Consider the following 20,552-nt stretch of genomic DNA (forward strand, 5'->3'; position numbering starts at 1 on the left):
GTACTCATCGAAGTGAAGACAGAACTTGCTCTAGGATCCATTTTTTCATCTTCATTGCATATCTGCATGTTAAAATCATGTGGCATGTGTCTCAAAGTGGTCTACCAAAAAAGGAACTCTGTATTTTCTACAGTTAATATTCTGTTCCTCCAAATGCTCATTTCAGCAGTATTAGATCTTGTAATTTTATAATTTAAAAAGGCAGAAATATATAATTTTTAAGGCACAAAGCTGAATGAGAACAAACCATGCTTTTCAAGAAAAAAGACCCTTTAGGCACTAGCATGCCTTGTTAGGAGGATCCTAATAAATGAGCATTGCAGTGCCTGATAAAATGAAACTCAAAATAAAATGGACTGATTGAAATGAACTCTTTCCAGACAGCTTACTATAATTAGATTTATAATCATATTATGTCTAGGTTTTCTACAGAGACCTTTGTCTAAACTTCAAAGGATGTCTGCTTCCTTTTAAAGTATTTCTACTACCTACTTATCAAACCTGTCAGAGTGCACAGAAATACTACATACCCTCTTTTCCTGCTCCAGGCCATAGTAAAATTTACACTAACAAAAAAAGCTAATGCTTCTATTAAAGTACACTACAACTGCAGCAATAGCCCATGCCAGGAACATGTATGCTGAGACTTGCTAGCATTCCAATAAAACAGAAGTGAAATATCAAGGAGTTCTGTGTTACAGCTACCTAAAATAACTTAGAAGGAAAAGCACTGTCTGGTGCAGTGCTATAAAATAAAATGTGTAAGTAAAAGACCTCTTTCACATTTTCAAATCTAGCCAAAGGAATCTACGTCACAATCTTGGCAAGACTCTGCCCTCATTCCTCATCCATCAGATTTGTGAGAGTTTCAACTAGACATTAGTGAGGAAACTAACTCGGTGTTAATAGGAGCTGTATAAAGCTTTGGGGCAAATAGTATATTATTTGCAATTTAAAGTAATTTTCTAACCAGAATTGGTGCCAAATGCCTTTTGGTAAATTATGCTGTAATTCTTGTAAAATAATCCTAAAATAAGTTTCTATTTATCAGGTTTGAAAGCTAAACAGCTGCTATGTCCCAAGGTACTGATTCAATAGAGCAATAAAGAAATAAATGCTGTGATAAATACCAAAACATGTTTTGGGCCTGGTTCTTTTTCCCCATACTTTCATAAAAGTTCATTAAAAACAAATGAATAAAACTTTCAGGTGGTTAAAATCTCTTCAGAAGACCTGAAATTATCTGATAAAGTTCTTAATTTAATAAAAAATATTGCATTTCCCTGTAAATCATGTCTTCATCAGAGAAAAGAATTCAAATACTCAGCTCAGACTTTATTATGAGTCACAGCAAGATCCAAGAAAAATACAGGTTATAAACAGTTGTTCTTAGTAAAGCCTAATTATAGTGAACAGTCAGATTGTCAAAGAAAAGCAGCTAGCACCTGGGGCGAGGGTGTACTGATACCCAATTAGCACATGGGGAACAAAGGAAGAAAAAGATAATTGATTTCTTTTAGAAAGGCAGGGGTCTTTAGCTCCTATGTTTGCCTTTGATGTTTAATAAGAGAAATAAACATTGAATACTTTTATTTTTATATTCTCTTTTATTCATGCCATTAAGTGAAAAACCTGATTGCAAATTTGTATGTTTTCCTTGAGAACTTCTGCTGGAGCAGCACAGTCATTTTTACTCCAGAAATGGCTGTACATGACAACCTATCCAGTAAGGTGTCACTTACACGAAATACAAAGAAAATGCTGAGCAATTGTGGGTTTGGGTTTTGGTGTTTTTTTTTTTTTTTTTTTCATCTAAAAGATTGCCTGCATTCCTCCAGTATTTCCCACCAGCAATAACAACTGAGATACAGGGAGTTTTCGGCCAGGGAGTGAGCAGTCTGTAAGGTAACAGAGACACACAGCTGCAGTCAAAATGTCACAAACTTTGACTTAATACACCCCAAACTGATTCCTATGAGAGCTTCATGGCTGATTTAGATGGGGGGGGAGGGAGGGGGAAATAACCAATCAAAAACCAAACAGGTACCTGAAATGAAGAGGTGGTGAAATTTAATCTTGAAGGCAATAGCTTTGGTATGTTGGCAATTCAGAAGTTTTACATGGAGACATACCATCTGTAAATAACATGGTGAGTGTAACATGCCATTATTAACAAAAGCACAACCTGCATTCTCTTTGAAAAATAAGCAAACTCAAACGGCCAAATGTCAAATATGATGATGTAGCAATTCTGTGGCAGTACAGATTTAAAATGAGATTGCTAAAAGCTCTGGAACATATTCATAATAAAGATGAATTTGCATGTCCTGAAGTTAAAATTTCAGGGATTCTCTGCCTTATTAGTAAGTGGTGTTGAGGATGTAACCTTAGGGAACCTTAGGTTAAGGGAACCTTAGGGAAAGGGAAGGGGAGATATTTTTGGTGAAAGTATATTGGTTTTGAAAGACTTTAATTTACTAGATGGGGAAAATGGGCCACAACATTTTGGTGTCTACTTGAAGAACTTGCAAGCTAATCCCACACCCCGTATTAACCCTGGTACATTGGATGCGTGCCTTACTGCATGAGCCCTAAGGAGTTGTGATGGGAGTTCAGGAACAGTGACAGAACTGCAGGGCCTCCAACCCAACTGGCTTGGCAAGTGTCTGTAGTCGTGAAGGAAACATTAACTGAGTTATCAGGGATTGAAACCAGACAGATCTTCCCCCAGGCAACCAGCGACAGGACAAGAGGACACAGTCTTGAGCTGCACTCAGGGGAGGTTTAGGTTGGACATTAGGAAGGATTTCTTCACAGAAGGGGTGATTAAATACTGGAATGGACTGCCCAGGGAGGTGATCAAGTCACCATCCCTGTGTAAGATGGGATGTGGCACTTAGTGCCCCAGTCTACTTCACATGATGGTGTTGGGTTGTAGGTTGGATTCGACTTTTTCAGAGGTCTTTTCCAACCTAATTGATTCAGTGATATTTCACTTTGCTATTACTGGTCAGCATGGACCTGCACAACGCTAAAAATTACCTAAAGCACAAGTGCATACCAGAGCACATCCTAAATAAAGGCCCAAATACGCCATTTCGGAGAAGATTAAAGCCTAGGACACAAAAAAAATTTAGCAGCCAGGCTCTGAAAAGGTAACGGTGAGGTGAAGAGCCGGCACCCCTCAGGAATGGAGGGGGGTTGGAACGCAGGGGCGCTGAGGCGGCGCCGCGTGCCCGCCCTAAGGGCGGGAGCAGCACGCGCCGTCCCAACGGCTCCAGCAGCGGCTGCGGCGCGCGCGCCGGACACGTCCCTTCGCCCAACCGTCACCGGCTTTAAAGAGCGCTCGCGTGCCGGGCACGTTTCCCTCGCTGCGATTGGCTGGCGCCGCCTGTCAATTGTATCCGTGCCCGCCCTCCGCGCCCGCTGATTGGCCGGGCGGGGCAAGAGCGAGGGAAAGCTGTGGCCGCGGGGCCGGGCGCATGAGGCGTTGACGCCGCCGGCAGCCGGGGCTGTGCTCTGTGGCGTTCGGCGCCCGATGCGACAGCGGGGAGTCATGCCGTGGCCTCGTCTGCCTGGGGATAGCGGTGGGTTCGGGTCCTTGCCGTGCCGTGGGGAAAGGCGGAGGCAGCGTGATGAGGGGACGGAGTGGTGTGGAGAAGGGGCCTTGACGTGCGAGTCGGCGGGAGTAGTGGAGGGAGATGCTGGGGGTGTTGGGTTTTTTCTCTTCCCTCACCGCCCCCCATGCAGTCGCGCCTCCTCCCGTGCGTGGGGTTTGTGCCCTGGGGTGTGCCCGAGTTTGGCTTGCTTCCTGCATGGGTGTTCGTAGCTCCTCAGCGCCGCTTCGCCCCTTCGAGCTCCCGCGGTGCCAGACCGGTGCCCGCTTGTTGCACTTGCAGATAACGACGTTCCTGCCCTGGTGTTAGAACTCACCGAGACAAAGGGAAAATAAATTAGCCTCTTCCTTGCTCCAGCTTCGTTGTTTCCTCCATCACTTGTTAGGCCTGAAGCTGCCAAAAGATTTCCTAATTACGGAATCTCTGTGCAGCTTATAGGCTGTGAAACCCAGTAATTCGCTTGCTGAAAGGAGATGGGACACCGTTTATAGCAGAGAGGAGTCATGCTGTTTCTGCTGATGCCTGTCGGGGATTTTTTTTTTTGTGCTCTACCCTGCTGCTTTTCTGGAATCTCATTTTGATAAAACCAGGAGTTTTGTTCACTCTTTGGATTTTTTAGTGTCCAGTGACAGCTTTAATTTAAGCTTCTCGAGAGTGGTTGCTTGCATGGATTCCTGCCCTAAAATGAATACCTAGTCCTTGAAAAAACAAAAAAGATATCTCCCCACCAAAAATCTTTTTTTCCTAGGGTTGGAAAAAAATCAGTGGTGGCACTATTCTAATGAAAGGATTTTTGGAGTCTGTTAGAATGTTATGTGAAGGCTGTTGTGAAAAAAATGCACTTAGTGATTACAGTGATGCAAAGCACATTACAAATGACAAAGCTGGGGCAGGAGTGGCGGAAGCTGCAGCCCCACCTCTGGATAGTAGTATCATTGCATAACATCCATAAGTGTAGTAGGGGAACAGGCACTTCATCACTCCATAAATTAAGTCTATAATATTTTTAAGAACTTCAGTTTTGTTCAGCAAATAATAGTGGGTTGTCAAGAAACATTTGTGTAAACTTTAAGCTGTTTTTAAGTGTTTTTCTTGTAAAAAGTAAACTGCTGATAGCTCAGGACGTTGTCTTTGGAGTGTGATCCTGAAGACGAAGAAAGCTGAAGGTAAAAGGGGCACTGGAAAACAAACAGTGGTGTCTTATTTTTCTGGTGGTGATTTTTTGGGGCAGCATTTCTTTTGAAGAAGTGACATAGCACCTGGAAATGACATTTGGACAAAGGATTGAAGTGATGAAAAAGATTGCTTGTCTAAGTATCACAAACAGTAGGCAGAAAATGTTGGGAAAGGAATAAATAAATTGGAGGCAATGAAGGAAACATCTGACTCAAGATTTTTTTAGGGGCTTGACTAACAAAATTGGTAATTGTTAAGTGGTGTGGTTGTTTTCCATCACGTGGGTGACAGAAACTTAAAGTGTTGGGTGAGATCTTGGCATGCCAGAGAAATAGGAGATAGGGCAGCAACAACCATATTGATAAACCTGCTTAGTTTTTGAAACTGTGAAAATAGATAAAGCCATGAAAATAGGAATCCTAGAGGTGGGATTATTTCACACCCTTAGTTTTGCTGCACAGTTCTGCCCAATTTTATTATATATTAATATAATATAATATTATATTAATTTAATATAATTTAACTTTATTAAGTTATTTATGTTCATGAGTTCTTTGAATTCTTTCTACTAACCGGGCATGGACTTAAGGTGTTCCTCCAGTATTTTAGTTCTAAAATACGATTTTGAAATAATTGGTATTTTTATAAAATGTAGTAATAAGAAAATGGAACTTGTCACCCCAAGTAGCTTATTGATCCCTTACACAGCTGTGATCACTTGGTTTATGAAAATTCATTCTTCTACTTGAAGGACAGCATTCTTAAAAATAGTTGTGCTGTTTATGTTGTGATAGCTGTGATAGCACTTAGGAGAGTTTATATATAGATTATGTAGTGGCTGGGTAAAGTTCAGGATTATCCCAGCTACGGAACCAATGTTGTGAAAGCGAGTACAGAGGTGATAATGGTTGGATGTAGGACTGAAGCCTTATGCTAAATAAAGTTGTAGTAAATAGGCAAATATAGCCTAAATGGTTTTTCTGTATTTTGGTAGCTTCTGCATGTACATAACAACTTAGAATTTGCTGAATTGGAATATTTGCCATATTCTGTTGAAGCTGTTGCAGATATGCATGAGGAGAATAAAGCTGCAGCAAATGGATGCGGCAAAATCCGAAGTGGCGCTCAAAATGGGGCTGCTTTACTTGCCCTAATGGAGAAGACTGGATACAGCATGGTTCAGCAAAATGGGCAAAGAAAATTTGGTGGTCCTCCACCAGGTAAGCATTGCTTTTGAGATTTCTTTTGACACTGAAAATTGGCGTAGCCTCGTGTTGTGTATCTTGACAGTGACAGTAGTAAAAGGTTAAGGAAACAGTGTAAGAAGCACAACACATATGGGGAGGGCCCTGGTGTGTTTTACAGTTTCCAGCAATTTAAGATCTTTTGAGCTAGACTATGTTGAACATTTGCTTTTGGTGGATTTCAAAAGTCACAGCTTTAAAACCAGCTAAAATTGACAGGTAGCAGAACAAATGTGGAGCTCAAAATGCCGAGTGTGTTCCATATGACTGAGAACACGCTTCAAAACATTTAGTGGCACAGAAGGGAAAAACAAGTTGGTGATAGAGGCATAACCTAGTTAATGTCTTCTCTGACTGCTTACCACTTGCATTGGCCAAAGCATTTTTGTTTTTAATGAACATTTGTTCTCTGAGGGAGCACCCGTGAAGATTAACTCATTTTGTTTTCACAGTTGAGGATGAAACATTTATTTTATTTTGATTAATTTTTCCTGTGATGTTGGCATCAGCAGTGTACAAGAATTTTTCTACTAGGCCTGATTGTATGACATGGAGTACAGTAACTCTTCCTTCTGAATCAGATCACGCACTTAGACAAGCAGAAAGAAGGAGAATTCTTTGTGCTGCTCTTTCAGTTCATTCTCACATGGGGCCTGTGATCCCATGTCTTTATAAGTTATGCTCAGAAGCATGAACTCTATTTGCTCATTGCTATATGTAGTTTGAGCTGCATCAAAATTATTTCTCTGGAAGTTTTTCTGTCTAAAATTTTGTCTATACTTTTACTAAGCCTATATAAAATAGCAAAAGGAAGCCCTGTGAAACTATTTTGAAAATGGCACTGGAAAAAGAACTGCAGGGCATTGCTGACTTCAGCCTGTTCTTAAATTATTATACATCTTTTACATAATAATGATGTCTTTTAATTAGGACATTAGACAGTATTGTGTTTGTTTAGCAAAGCTAGTTTTATTAATATTTTCTGAAACTAGATGTGTTTGAAAAAGTATCTCTTCCATCAGTCCGTTCATTGACATTAGTTACATATTTTTCCTTCAAATCTTCATGTATTTTCATAGGTTTTTTTTAGGTTGGAAATTACCCTAAGTTGCTATAAATGGCTCTAGGCCAGATGAGGCTGAAATGTTTGAGATGGCTTGTAAGAAATTACAATATCTTTATAAATGAAGGGTTTCACTGTGAATTTTGCTGATTTAGGATGTGATTTCTGTAAGCTTGTGTTGCTGTCAAAGTTTAGTCTCAGCTCTATTCTCAGCAGATGTGGCTGAAAACTGCCCTAAAAAATTACAGGTTTTTACCTGACATCAGTGCAGTTCTTATTCAGTTTATGCCACTTGTGAAAAATGTATCTGTAGAGTGTTTAATATAAAAAGACGGAAGTGAGTTTTCATAGTTTTACATCTGCTGCCATCTAAGCAGTAGACCCAGTGATGTCACCAGGCATGTGAGTCATTAGAATTACATGGAAGTTTAAGATGGCATGGATACTAACAGTGGAGGATTACAACTAATGTTGATTGAACTGCTCCAAAAATAGGAGTCCCGTTTTCTATCGTTCGGCGATGAATCAAGTACCCAGTCAAGGAAACTCTCTGGTCAACTACTTGTGGCATGCTTTTGACTAACTTTGTGTTTGCTCTGCTAAGTATGTGTGGTATATGCAGCACAGAGCAGTTTTCTTTAGGTCAGGAGTCAAGAGGTTAATTGCAGTTGGCAGTAATGTGCTGTACTGCTGAGTTAGTATGCAGCTTCAAAGTTAGAAGGGGGGCTTTTTGTATGGTAAATGGCTTTTACTTACTGAGAGTCACTGTTCGATCACTTACCAGACCAAGGAGGGTGGTAAAAGTTTGTCTAGTTAGTAAATAAATAAAGATTGTTACTTAATTTCATTACTTCCCTATGCAATTTTTTCTTGACTGAGGTGTGCAGTTGCTTTTGTCTTTGGAGCTCCTAAATGTGGTACAGTTGGTTTATTGTTTTTATGTGGGAAGGGACTGGCACAGTGTGAGTGATGGCAGTACTTGGTCTGAAAATGGTGTTAGCTGCCATGTCCAGTCAGCTGAAGTGGTCAGAAATGTTTACAAAGGTGAAAATGATAAAGATGTGGAATGCTGTGCAGAACAGAGCCAGGCTTTTTCCTAGGTAAGTCATGGCAGTGTGACTCCAAATGTGTGTCAATTCTGATGCCTTGGTAGCTTCTCTGTGTGCCATGTAGCTCTTTCTGTACAGTTATAGATGAAAAATTTCTCTGTGAGAAGGCAAAAATGTCTCAGTTCTGTTAATTTTTTCCCATGTAAATTACAGGCTCTTTGGCAATACAAACATGAAGGAAAAAGTGTTAATTACAAAATCATCCAAATATAATTTATTCTGAACTTCAAATCAAAGTACATTATTTAATCATCTTTTTGTCTTAACTTGTCAAGAGTAATTATTTTTTCACCTTGCCTCATTATGCTTTTTCATTTCATACTAGTACTTACTAAGTTTTGTGTTGGTTTTTTCTACCATCTTTGTACTCCTTGCTTTTCCTCTTAGAGAAAACCTTTCTTGTCAAAAACTTTAGAAAAGGCTTTTAGTTATGATTTGAGTGTCTGCCTTTGAACCTTCTACCTGATTTGTTTGTCCAATCTAAAAAAAGAAACAAAGCCAAACAAACTTCTTCTAAATTATTTTTTTATTATTTTGGGGAAATGGAGTGTCGTATTTGAAGATCACAACTCCATAATATTAAATGCATAAATACATTTTTGCATTATCTGTTGAACATATCTTTCAGTGTGTATGGCAGAGATATAAAGCAATGTCTGAATGTCCTTGGCTTAAGGACAGAAGCATAGATGTTCTTGTAGCTTTCAGATGTCAGCCAAAGACTGACTTCTTCTGTGTTTTTTAATTTACTTTTTTTTCCCCTACCATCCACTACTGCCTGTGCAGACTGTGGTCTGTTTTTAGAGTAAAAGTGTTCAATCTTTTTGCCTATTGGAAAAAGTTTGGCTCTGTATCCTGCCTTCCTTAGGGAGTCCTATTTTATTGGATGAGTGGAGGTGGAAGCAAAATGTTTGGACTTTTTGATTGATGTCAAGGAAGAAAGAAAAGTGCTGCACTGAGGACCCTTACCAAAATTTATAAAAATATGGGCAAGAAGTGCAGAGAAACATTTTGTAACTTTAACGTGTTGCAGTAGAAAATAAAACTAAAGTTCTTACTGAGGTATTGTTCTTAGGTATATCAGTTTTATTAATAACTGAAATAAAATTGTAAGGGGCAAAAAATTATCGAAATAGAGACTCTTGGTAAACCTGTTAGCATTTTCGATAAACAGGTTCAGTGTGTTGTCATACAGATTCCATTGGAAAAAAACCCAGAAAATGGAACTTAAAGAAATACAAACTGTGCGTTTCTGGCATTTTGTTTTTATTTAAATGTAAAACAAATAAGACATAATAGAAGAGAATGTGCTAGTTTTCAGTTGAGACCAAAAATAAATAAATAAATAACTCCCACATTTGAACTGGGTGTGGGAGAAATGTGCCTATGTGGCGTTCGTACTAAGATTGCTGTTGGACAATTTATTTTAAGGTTGGGAAGGTCCTCCACCACCTCGTGGATGTGAAGTTTTTGTGGGTAAGATTCCTCGTGATATGTATGAAGATGAACTAGTTCCTGTTTTTGAGAGAGCTGGGAAAATCTATGAGCTCAGACTGATGATGGAATTCACTGGTGAGAACCGAGGCTATGCTTTTGTGATGTACACCACTAAAGAGGAAGCCCAGCTGGCCATCAAGATTCTTAATAATTATGAAATTCGTCCAGGGAAGTTTATTGGTGTCTGCGTAAGCTTGGACAACTGCAGACTGTTTATTGGAGCAATTCCTAAAGATAAGAAGAAAGAAGAAATACTCAATGAAATGAAAAAAGTTACAGAAGGAGTGGTGGATGTCATTGTTTATCCAAATGCCACTGACAAATCTAAAAATCGTGGCTTTGCCTTTGTAGAATATGAATCTCACAGAGCAGCTGCAATGGCTAGAAGACGACTAATCCCAGGTAAAACTGTTTGTAATTAAACTGAGCTTTTATGGGACGTATCTATTTCCATATTGTGGGGGAATGAGATGGTGGATCATCCCTGTTTTCCATTCTTTAAGGTGTTTTGAGAGTTTCAAAACTGCAGTCTTGCCTTTTGGCTAAGGGTGATTTTTTATAATTTTGTTGTTGAGGAGGGTTTTGTTAAACTTTTTTTTAAGAAGCTATAATTTAAGTAGTTCTGACAATTAAAAAAGTAGACATCAGTTTTATGTAATTTAGCTATTGTGATTTACACCAATATGTATTTGCATGGGTACACATTCAGTTTTCATTTACATGCACAAGGCTCTGTGCACAAATTCTCTCAAAGGTGAGCTTAGAAAGGATAATGCCTTGAATGTGCCCTGTGTTTTCTGGTGGTGTCATGAGTGACATTATTTTCATCACTATGAAGTATGTGAATTTTTCATATTTTAAAAATACTAAAAAGTAGGTCTTGAATGTTTTAGTAGAAAATAATTTTCAGAGTTTAACGCATAGAAGATCATTTTTTCATTGCACCTTATTTTATACAATCTGAAGGAGGGAAAGTAGAAGGGATTAAATTGACTGAAAAAGGAGGAATAGGTAAAGGTACAGTTAAAAAGGGAAATTCTAGAAGAGAAAGGAAGGGAAATGAACTACACAGGAAATGAAACAATATAGTTGGAGAAGCAAAGTCATTCAAGAAGGTAATACAGCATTAGCTTTGCTGAAATGAATGCCAAAACTATTAAGGCTAAGATGTAGGCAAGTCTTGTGTTAATAGCTGACAGAGTGTTACCTAAGGGTTATGTAGTATGTGTATTATATATACACAAATATATAATATGCAAACGTATATACAAAATGCAAATTATCAAATGTATAATAATATAATAAATATCAATACAGTACTTGTAGTAATATGTAATATATTCAACATATTGGGGGGTGTGTGTGTATATATATATATATATATATGCAAAGTGGTGGGAGAAATACCTCCAGATCACTGAATGGAAAATAAACCGGTATGATATGCAAAATGATAGGTTGACATGAGTAACAAAACAGGTTTGGTTTTGTTTTTTTCTTTTAATTTGGGTTCTGGTGTCTGACGCAACATAGAGTAAGGTTTGTGTTAGAGAGAAACACTTAGATTACTATTTCCAGGTGTTGCCCATACTTTTTAAAGAGGTAATATTATTGAAGAGGCTCTGTTTAGTAGCTAGTTAAATACATTACTTTTGGTCTCCTTTTGTGTGTGTGTGTGTATGCGTGTCGCAAAGTCTTTGTTTTGACAGCTTATGGTGCTTAATGAACCCAAAGGTAACAGAACACCTGTGATTTTTGCAGAGTCTCATTTACTTTAACAATTTCAAGTAACTTAAGTAGATGCAGGCAACAAAACCCAGTTTCTTGTGGTATGCATCATGTTTGCTTTTTGTAGAGGTAAGTGATAAGAATGATTCTGGTTTACTGTGCATGTTTCTTATATATATTATGCTTCTTTGCTGTAGGAACGTTCCAGCCCTGGGGTCATACTATTCAAGTAGACTGGGCAGATCCTGAGAAAGTAGTTGATGAAGAAACTATGCAGAGAGTTAAAGTATTGTATGTGAGAAATTTAATGATATCTACTACAGAGGAAAAAATTAAAGCTGAATTCAACAAGTTCAAGCCAGGAGTAGTTGAACGTGTAAAGAAGTTGAGGGACTATGCTTTTGTTCATTTTTTCCACCGCGAAGATGCAGTTGCTGCTATGTCTGTAATGAATGGAAAGTGCATTGATGGAGCCAGTATTGAGGTAACACTGGCAAAGCCAGTTAACAAAGAAAGTTCTTGGAAGCAACATTTTAATGGTCAGATAAGTCCCAGTTCTGAAAATCTCTTAGGGTTTCCTAACAAAGAAGATGGTACTCAAAAATCCTTGGGGAAACCAGCAAGTCTTTCAGTTCGTCTTAATGGTCAGCACAGTCCAGGCCCCCCTGAAGTTGAAAGAAGTACATACCCCATTTTTCCAGGAATAAAGCTTACTCCAATTAGCATGTATTCTTTAAAGCTGAATCACTTCAGTTCTGCAGTAATGCATCTGGATTATTTTTGCCATAAAAATAGCTGGGCACCACCAGAATACTGCTTGTATTCAACCACAGGTCAGGATGGGAAAATACTCTTGGTGTACAAGGTGCTTATTTCTAGTATTGCAGATGATTCCCAGAGTTATTTCATGCCAGAAAAGCTCTGTACAACAGTAGAAGATGCAAAGGAATTGGCAGCACAATTCACACTTTTACATCTAGGTAAGCATAAACACTTTTGTTTACATATGAAGAACTGAAGCTAGAAAAGTTACTTTCAAATTGTTCTTGGTGTACATATCTTGGTGCACATGTGTTTTTGTATAAACTGTAAGCTAGTCTACAGAAGACTTGGTTCTTGTGTCAGTTGAGTCTGGACCATCAGATGAGAGCACGGAAGAAACACTGTAAATATCTAAACAGTCCAGTGCCAGGGTCATTTTTGCTTACATTCATCTACTGCAATGATGTATAAGGAAGCATTAGATGACATGTAAGTGACTTAAGTTTATCTTTGAGATGATTATGGTGCTAAAAATTTATTTGAAAGTCTGTCTTCTTTCTAGCATCTTCATTTATGTATGTTCCATTTTTTAAAATTATAATGCAACTACTAGAAAAGGGAAGTTTTTATATTATGTAATTGGAGGTGTTGGGATTTTTATTTGGTTGGGTTTTTTTACCTAGCCTGTTCTAATTCTGGTGAATTGGAAAAGTGATTGCAGTACATTGTTAAAATAGTGTTGCCATTCTTCTTTTCCCTGTACTGCAATTTAGTACTTGTTCTGGAAGTCTCTTGAGATGTACGTAGGCTGTGGTGAGATCTCTCCTCTGGATGAGTTCATAGCAGACTTACTTCAGGCTTGACTATGATGCCTTTTTTTTGCAATGCATGACTAAAATGTAAACAAGCTTTTTCTTCTTGCTTATGTTCTTGCTTCTCATTGGGTTTGGATTTGGCATGGCCAGAAGGTCTTGGAGGAAGAAGAACCTCCAAGACACAAAGCCTTATGCATTGTCTCTACTTCAGCCAGTGGTGTGATTAGTTTACGTTAGTGGGTCGCCTCCAGAAGGTGATGCTTTCAGATGGCCAAAATGATTTTTTAATAATAAATGGCTAAGTATCTGTCTGGTTTTGTACACACAGCATTTGGTGGGCAGCATCTGAGTAGTTGAGTGTCTGTTTCCATATTTTTCTCACTAGGAAAATTAGGGCCACACCTTTATAAGCCATGTAATCCTGAACACAAAGGATAAAAAGGGTACTAAACTCAAAATAGTGGTGTGAGGCTCTCCTGAAGAGTAAAGACTGTTGTGAGTTTTGTACCTGCCCAGTTTGCTTCTTTCATTACCTAAAGTTATTTTCTCTCCTATACTTCTCTGGGAAGGAATCAAGGGAACAATTATAGAAAGTTAGATTAAGAGAGATTATTCACAGCTGTGGGCAAATCCTGAATGCAAACAAGTTTTTAAAAAAGTGAAGAAGGTATCTTTATCTTTATCTTTATATCTTTAGATCTTTATCTCTTCAGTTATAATTACAAGTGCTATAGGGAAAAGGTTTCAAAGTGAATATAAATTAATAGTATTCTAAAGCTTTTTAGCACTTGATTGTGCCATACAATCACAGTTAATGTGAATTGGTATTTAGCAGAATTCCCAAGTACCAGGTTTGTTTTTTGACAGCTGTCCAGCTAGTGGCCTAGTGCTAGTAGTGCTGTTTTGTTATCTTTGAATAACTTTTTTTTTTCTTTTGATGGCCTCTGTGCATTCTGGTTTGTGAGGATTTGGCCCTGCAAAGAGCATACAGAATCCTGGTTCGAAGCAAACATACAAGGTTGACTTTTGAAAGATACACATCTTTCATATTGATTAAAAACCCTGTTTTTGATGTTGGCATTGTTGTGATACTGAAACACAGCCCTAAGGAGTCTGAAAGTACAATTTATTTTCCCTGTCTAATCTACAGAAGTTGTTTCTGTTCCAGTTTAATATATATTCTATGTTGAAAGAAATATCTCCAGGTAAAGCAGAGTTGCGAGATGTGACAGAATCCTTCCTTCTCATGAAAGTGTTGCATGGTTTGACATGTTGAATGATGCTGATGCTGTTGATGGATGCGTGGGTTGTGGTTTTTCTTTGGGGCTTGGGGGTTTTGTCTGTTAGGGGGTTTTTTGATAACTAGCAGTAATTTGAGAAAAGTCTGAGTGTGTTTCTTGGAAGCAACTTACTATAAACATGAATATGCAAAGATGACACAGGGACTAATTCTTTCTGGTAAGTAACTTCTCTTACAGGAACCTAGTTTTTTGGCCACTTAAATTTTGATGATGTACAGGGTGGGTTTTGCTGTGTTTTTTTTTCTTTTTAAAGCATATAACTAGTCTAAGGTAAGTAAATGAGAAAGGGCTGCTTTGATAGGATTTTAAAATTGGACTGCTTTGATTAATAATATCAAGGCATTCTGGCTTTTTTTTTTTTTTTGGGATACACATTTCTGTGTTTGCTTTCATGCATTACAGAATACTTGGCTTTTACACAAGTGTCTATAGTACTGGTCCACAGCAGTCCTGAGCAGACAGCAGTACAACAACTTACCACTTGGTGTCACTTGAATATTTTGAAAACGATGGTTCTTAGAAAACATAGAAAACTATTTTGTCAGGGAAAGATTAATAAGCTACATTTTAATGTTACTAAATAAATCACTAACAGATCAAGGGAGTGAAAACACTCAGGCTTGGCTAAATGTGTGAAAATCACGTGTCTGGATGTCCATTTGTGGGAAAGGGAGCAGAGCTACACGTTGAAATTTCAGAAGGTGAATGTTGTCAGAGGGAGGATTGCAGAGATAGAGGAACAGAATAGGGAAACACCTGAATGTCCTGTAGAAAAATTCATACCTCTACCATTAATTTGAATCACATTTCTGCACAAATAAGTCTGTGCTTTCAGAAGTTACACAACACGTTAATGTCAATTGCAAAGTGGTGCTTGGCTGTTAAATGTGGCATCCAGTTAGAAAAATATGTGAGACTTCCTGCTCTTGCCCATGCTGGAGGTTGACTAAATGTGAGGCAGCTCCAGTTCAGGACTGTATAGTTGTGTAATTAGCACACACTTGATATTCCTCCTGTGGTCCCAAAGCACTCTTAGTGCAGAGTCAATACTGAAATAGGAGGTGGTGTTATCATTCAGGTCCTTTGCTTCAGTAACAGTGGTTTGTAGCTTATGGAATCAAACTGGCTCATCCACATATCTTCAAAGTACAGGCAGAAGAAAACTTGAAATTGCATAGATATGCTCTGAATTGTTGGAGAACTCCCACCTCCCTTTTTTTTTATTAAGATTAAACATCTGAAGCCTGGAAAAACAGAGCCTTCTTTTGGAAACTATTATTTTGGTTGGTTGTTTGGTTTGTTTTCATTTGCTGCTGTTGGAATTCCACTGGTTTAAGGAAATACCAGAACATGTCAGAACCTATTTCTAGTCCTTAAGATAACACTCTCTATAGCAAAGGCTGAGTCCTGGGAAATTCTCTCCCTACTGAGTTTGACTTAAGGGGAAGAATGGGAGAAGTTCCAGTAAAGTTTCCTGTTTCAGGGATCTGCCAGGTTTGAAATGGGTATTCCACTAGAGGGTGTTCTTTGCACTTTCACACTTGCTAATTCATGTTACATCTCACTGAGATGCAATTTATGAAATTAATTTGTGAGGTAGAAGAGAATATTTTAAAATATTTTTAAGAAGAATATACTGATAAATCTCCAAATCAAGAAAAAGTCTTTTAATAACTAACTATAGCACATAAATAACAGTTTCCTTCCAGTTCCTCACATATAACTTTTATAGTAAATAATACTGAAATAGGTGGAGCAGCCATTGTGTCTTACCAGTTAAACAAGTGAATTCACTTGTTTAAACATCTTAAATACTGCATGCAGTAGCAATTTTAAGTCATGGATAAAACTTTTATAAGCTAGTTCAAGAGTCTGTATTTAGCACCTGTGTCTCAGAACAAATGTCTCTGCAAACTGCTGTATTAGATTTTTAACATAAAACCTAAAGGTCAAGTGAGATGGTTTTTATGTTTTGTTGTAGGAGTTTTCTTTACTTAAACATTACTGTGGTTTGCTTTATCAAAATTAATTATGTTGCTGTTGGAGCAAGCAACAGCCACAAATTGTAAGATTTTTGAAAAAAACACAGAAGTTGCTGGCTTTGTTTAGCAAATACAGATGATAAGTTGTGGTTTGGGGGTTTTTAATGATTTTTAGAAAGGCTCAGAATGCAGTATAAGAAGTTTTTTAACAGCATGAATTTAGAAGTCTGAAATATTTATCAGGTGACTTACACATAATGGGTTTTCTTACAGCCCCTGAGCAAGCATATATAACATTGCTGTCCCTGAATGCAGCATGGTGGGATAGTAAAGGTGAGTAAGCCTCTCAGGATTGTTTATTGTGGCTTTTTGCCCTCTCAGAGACATTGTCTTAGCTGCAATGTTTGCAATGTATGTTAGAGAAGTTGTACTTTCCCCACAGACACAGCTCTAAGAAGGCTTTCTAGAGATTCTCTGTTGCTTTTTTCCAAAGGAGACCATACCTTTACTGCCCTGTAATACCTGCTGATGGATCACGCAGTCTCGTGTTCTTGTTGGTTGTGCAGCGCAAAGGAAGGTTATAGTTTTTACTCCTAAAATGACTCTGAATCATTTTTCACTTGTTTCTTAATTATTTGCCTTTCCAGATTGGGTTTAAATTTATGTTCAGAAGTGGGAGCTCTTACTCCTCTGGGCACTTGGACTATTTTTTGGCTAGTCAGTTTCATGGGAAAGAGACTACTGTCTCCTCTGACTTTTTTTTGAATATGCTATTATGGATGAATTTAAGTATGTATCTGTCACTTCTGAGGCCTCCCTCTTTTTTTTTTTTTTTTTTGAATGGCATGAGAATGGTTTTTAAAAGTTTGCAAGGCAGTCTGAAAATGGCATTAAATGCATGCTCTGTGTTAACTGCTGGAAGCTTCTAATCTCAGGCACACAGAATATTGCCCAAAGATTCAGTTATTTTTCAGCTGCTGCTTATGAACAGGGAACACAAATTTGTAAATCTTGGCCTATACAGGTGAACTTGGAAAAGAGTAAGAGAGATACAACAGTGTTGGACTATATTTATCTGTGAAATAACTTGTCTGCCTTCAGTAGAGTCAGTCACTTCACAACAGGATATAATTCAGCACAGTTTTTTCTACTGCACTGATGATCAAAATGAAGTTGGGTTTTATTTATGCAGTGTACATCAGGCAGAACTTGGTGCATAGTTGAGTGTAGACTCTGATCTAAAGTGTTAAATATGCAATATGAATTGTGCTGCTGTGATGTGTATGATACATGTAGCTAATATGGCTCAGAACAGTGATCTAATATGCACTTGAGAGTTGTCTGCATTAATATTTTGCATTCAGTGAAGGTGAAACAAAGGGCTGTTATGGTGAAGTTCAGTGTGTGTCTATATATATATATATATATATATATATATATATATAGGATGAGAAAATGTGTTCAGTACTGAAGAATGGGGTTTCTTAGAAGTATAAGGCTCTTAGGAAAAAAACCTCCTTGAACAGCTGACTAAACAGTTTCTTAATTATTTTGAGTTAGTGCTGCAGAGGAAAGGGAAGAGTGAGCATTGGCATAAGACTGTGAATGCTTTTGTTACACCATTATCTTAAGTTCCTTAATAGTTAAGTCCATCTTGAAATGGATAATGCAGTATGTTTGCTGAAATCAAAGTCTCTTTTATCCCCTTCCCCCTCTCTTTCTGCAGCCAACTGTACACCCTACTTGATTTGAATTTCCCTGAAGAAGAGAAGTTTGGAATTTGTTGCTTTGGATCTTGTCATGAAAGGAAAAAGAACACCCCACTGATACATAATTATTGGAAATTCACATTCTGTGTTTATCAATGAATAATTCTTCAAAGTGTGTGTATTAAGCATTTCAATTTAAAGATTAGTGAAATTGAATATTGAATTGTTTTGGTTAGTTTGATTAAATTTGAGTTTTAAAACATAATTTGTTTAAAAGATTTTTATTACATGTAATAGTCTATACAGCAGTAATTTATATTTAGTGTTGAAACAATTTGCCACAATTCCTACTCTTGTATTCTCGCACAGAATTTTTACAGCTTCTATTGTATGTAATAAATCTTAAACAAATGTTAAAAAAAACCCACCAACAAAACAATAAACACTATTCTGTCAACCCTGCCTTTTCATACATAAACATGCATAATATTATGAAGCTTAAATACCATCCCTCCAGTTTGCTTCCATTAACTTGATGCAAAATTTTGTAGGAAGAACATGTCCAATAAAATCTTTGCTTATGATATAGCATTACATCAATGGAAAACTTGTATTTTGAAGGACTTTATTTCAATGTACCATCAGGCTGCATTGCTGTAGTCATAACATTGAGGTTCAATATCTTAGTTAATTCTTGGAGACGATAACACTTTTATCCAGGCTCTCCCTTGAAACCTACACTTGTGCTTGCCTGTGGTAGCCATGTGGAACAGCATCTTGCTCACTTTATAATCAGACCATGTTCTTCTTAAAAAATATTGTTTAGCATTAAACTGAAAATAGTTTTTGATTTTAAAAATCAGATATATGTAATTCATTTTGAGTGAGCCATCTTTATTTTTATTGTGACTATTTGGCATTTCTCAGTCAAGTGCTTTATTTATTGAATGACAAAAGAATAACAACATTTTTTTACCTTTTTAAAAATCTGACACTAATACAGTAGACCATTCTTATTTTTGGATTTTATACATAGTTTCAGTTCTTTGACAAGGAATGGGCCAAGTGGTTAAAATGTCTAAGGGTCTCACCTATGCAAGTATTGTTTGTAACCTGTTGTATCTGAAAATTGTTTGTCAGAAAGGAATATTATGTAGACAGAAAACAATGCAATGGAAAGATTTCAAGTTGAATAATTTTTCTTAAAAGCAATCAACTGTGTTGGTCCACTATATATTTTGGTTCAGTGTATTTCATCACCATATTAAATTGTCCTTTTTGCTGTTAATTTAGGTGCAGTTATAGCAGTTTCATTTTATTTGCATTTGATATTAGCTACATAATAATTCTTTTAAACGTTGCAATTTCTAATGTTGAAATAACGTGTTTGACTTCTGTACGTGAATTACCATTTATATTAAATTTATGCTGTTCATATTTGGTGTCTGTAAAAGAAAATAAATCATTATTTTAGACGTGGTACCTTCACAAACTTACTTTGCAGGATTCACTTTGCTTTCTCTAGTAGCAGGCTTTGGCCAGGGGCTGCAGTGCTTTGCTCAACAAAAGGAAGGTGATTAAGTGGCTGGATGAACACTTGAAAAAAGGAAAATAATTCTTAAACAGCAAGTTGGCTCATAGCTTCTGTCACATGTGAAAGTTGTTAAAAGGTTAAGATTTCCTAAAAAACTCATGGGGAAAGGGAACAGGGAACTTGTTTAATCCATGTTTAAACCAAGTGGTTCCTAAGGCCAAGACAAAAACTGGCGTTTGCGATACCATGATACAGTATAATGCTGATAAGATACGGGATTGGTAATTTAAAAGTGTTTTCCTGGCAGCCTGAGAGTTCCAGTCTACAGACTGCTGAAATAAGCTTCATTTTAAGTGTCTTGAGGAAGACTCAGGTTTTTGCATTTCTGATGGAAATCTGGACCAAGCAAACCTAGGTAAAATCCTCATTGTTAGCTACTTAAGGGAGCTGTGGGCTAAGGTGCACAAAGATTGCATAATATTACAATGAATACCAGAAGAAGAGCTGTGAACAAAAGGAGGTACTGCCCAGTACTGGAAAGCCAGGGGATTGCATTTTTCAGGTTTGTAACATCCTTCTTCAGATTTCCAACTGCCCCTCCTGTCTTTGAGGCAAAAACACCCCCCAGCTTTGCTACAAACTAGAAAATCCCATCATTATTAACATGAGCATGTGTCTTGGCAATTATTTTCAGTATTCCCAACGTGTGTGATAGTACTAAACTATTGTCAAGCATTTGAGTGTAATGAGTACTAGGTTGATGTCAGCCAAATACAACCCTCGGGCAGAATTGGTCTTTGTTCTGCAGCTAAGAACAGTGCTGAAAGGAATAAGCAGCTGAAGCAGCAGTAGCACTCAGTTGCTGTAATTCAGGCTTTTTGAAGTTTATTTAGAACACATCATTAGAAATCTCTAATCAGTGTGCAAAATTGCAAGCATATTTTTCATGCTTATAAAACTCTCACTGGAGCTTATTAACCTTTGGAAAATAAACCACCATGTATTTCTACTAAAA

General features: G+C 37.5%; 1 protein-coding gene across 2 annotated transcripts; it reads left to right on the forward strand.

Annotated features, from left to right (window-relative positions):
* The first annotated feature begins 3,473 nt into the window (after positions 1-3,473).
* RBM46 (RNA binding motif protein 46) lies at positions 3,474-19,738 on the forward strand. Of its 2 annotated transcripts, XM_069013557.1 has the most exons (7): positions 3,542-3,587; positions 4,720-4,783; positions 5,852-6,013; positions 9,641-10,108; positions 11,632-12,414; positions 16,568-16,627; positions 18,021-19,738. In XM_069013557.1, exons 3-7 carry the CDS (start codon positions 5,863-5,865, stop codon positions 18,044-18,046), a joined length of 1,488 nt encoding a protein of 495 aa, XP_068869658.1. In that variant the 5' UTR covers positions 3,542-3,587; positions 4,720-4,783; positions 5,852-5,862; the 3' UTR covers positions 18,047-19,738. The 2 variants fall into 2 exon arrangements, with proteins under 2 accessions (XP_068869657.1, XP_068869658.1); XM_069013556.1 differs by lacking the exon at positions 4,720-4,783 and having other exon boundaries at positions 3,474-3,587.
* The last annotated feature ends 814 nt before the right edge of the window (positions 19,739-20,552 follow it).

The sequence above is a fragment of the Aphelocoma coerulescens genome, chromosome 4 (genome assembly GCF_041296385.1).
Source record: "Aphelocoma coerulescens isolate FSJ_1873_10779 chromosome 4, UR_Acoe_1.0, whole genome shotgun sequence".
Taxonomy (NCBI): domain Eukaryota; kingdom Metazoa; phylum Chordata; class Aves; order Passeriformes; family Corvidae; genus Aphelocoma; species Aphelocoma coerulescens.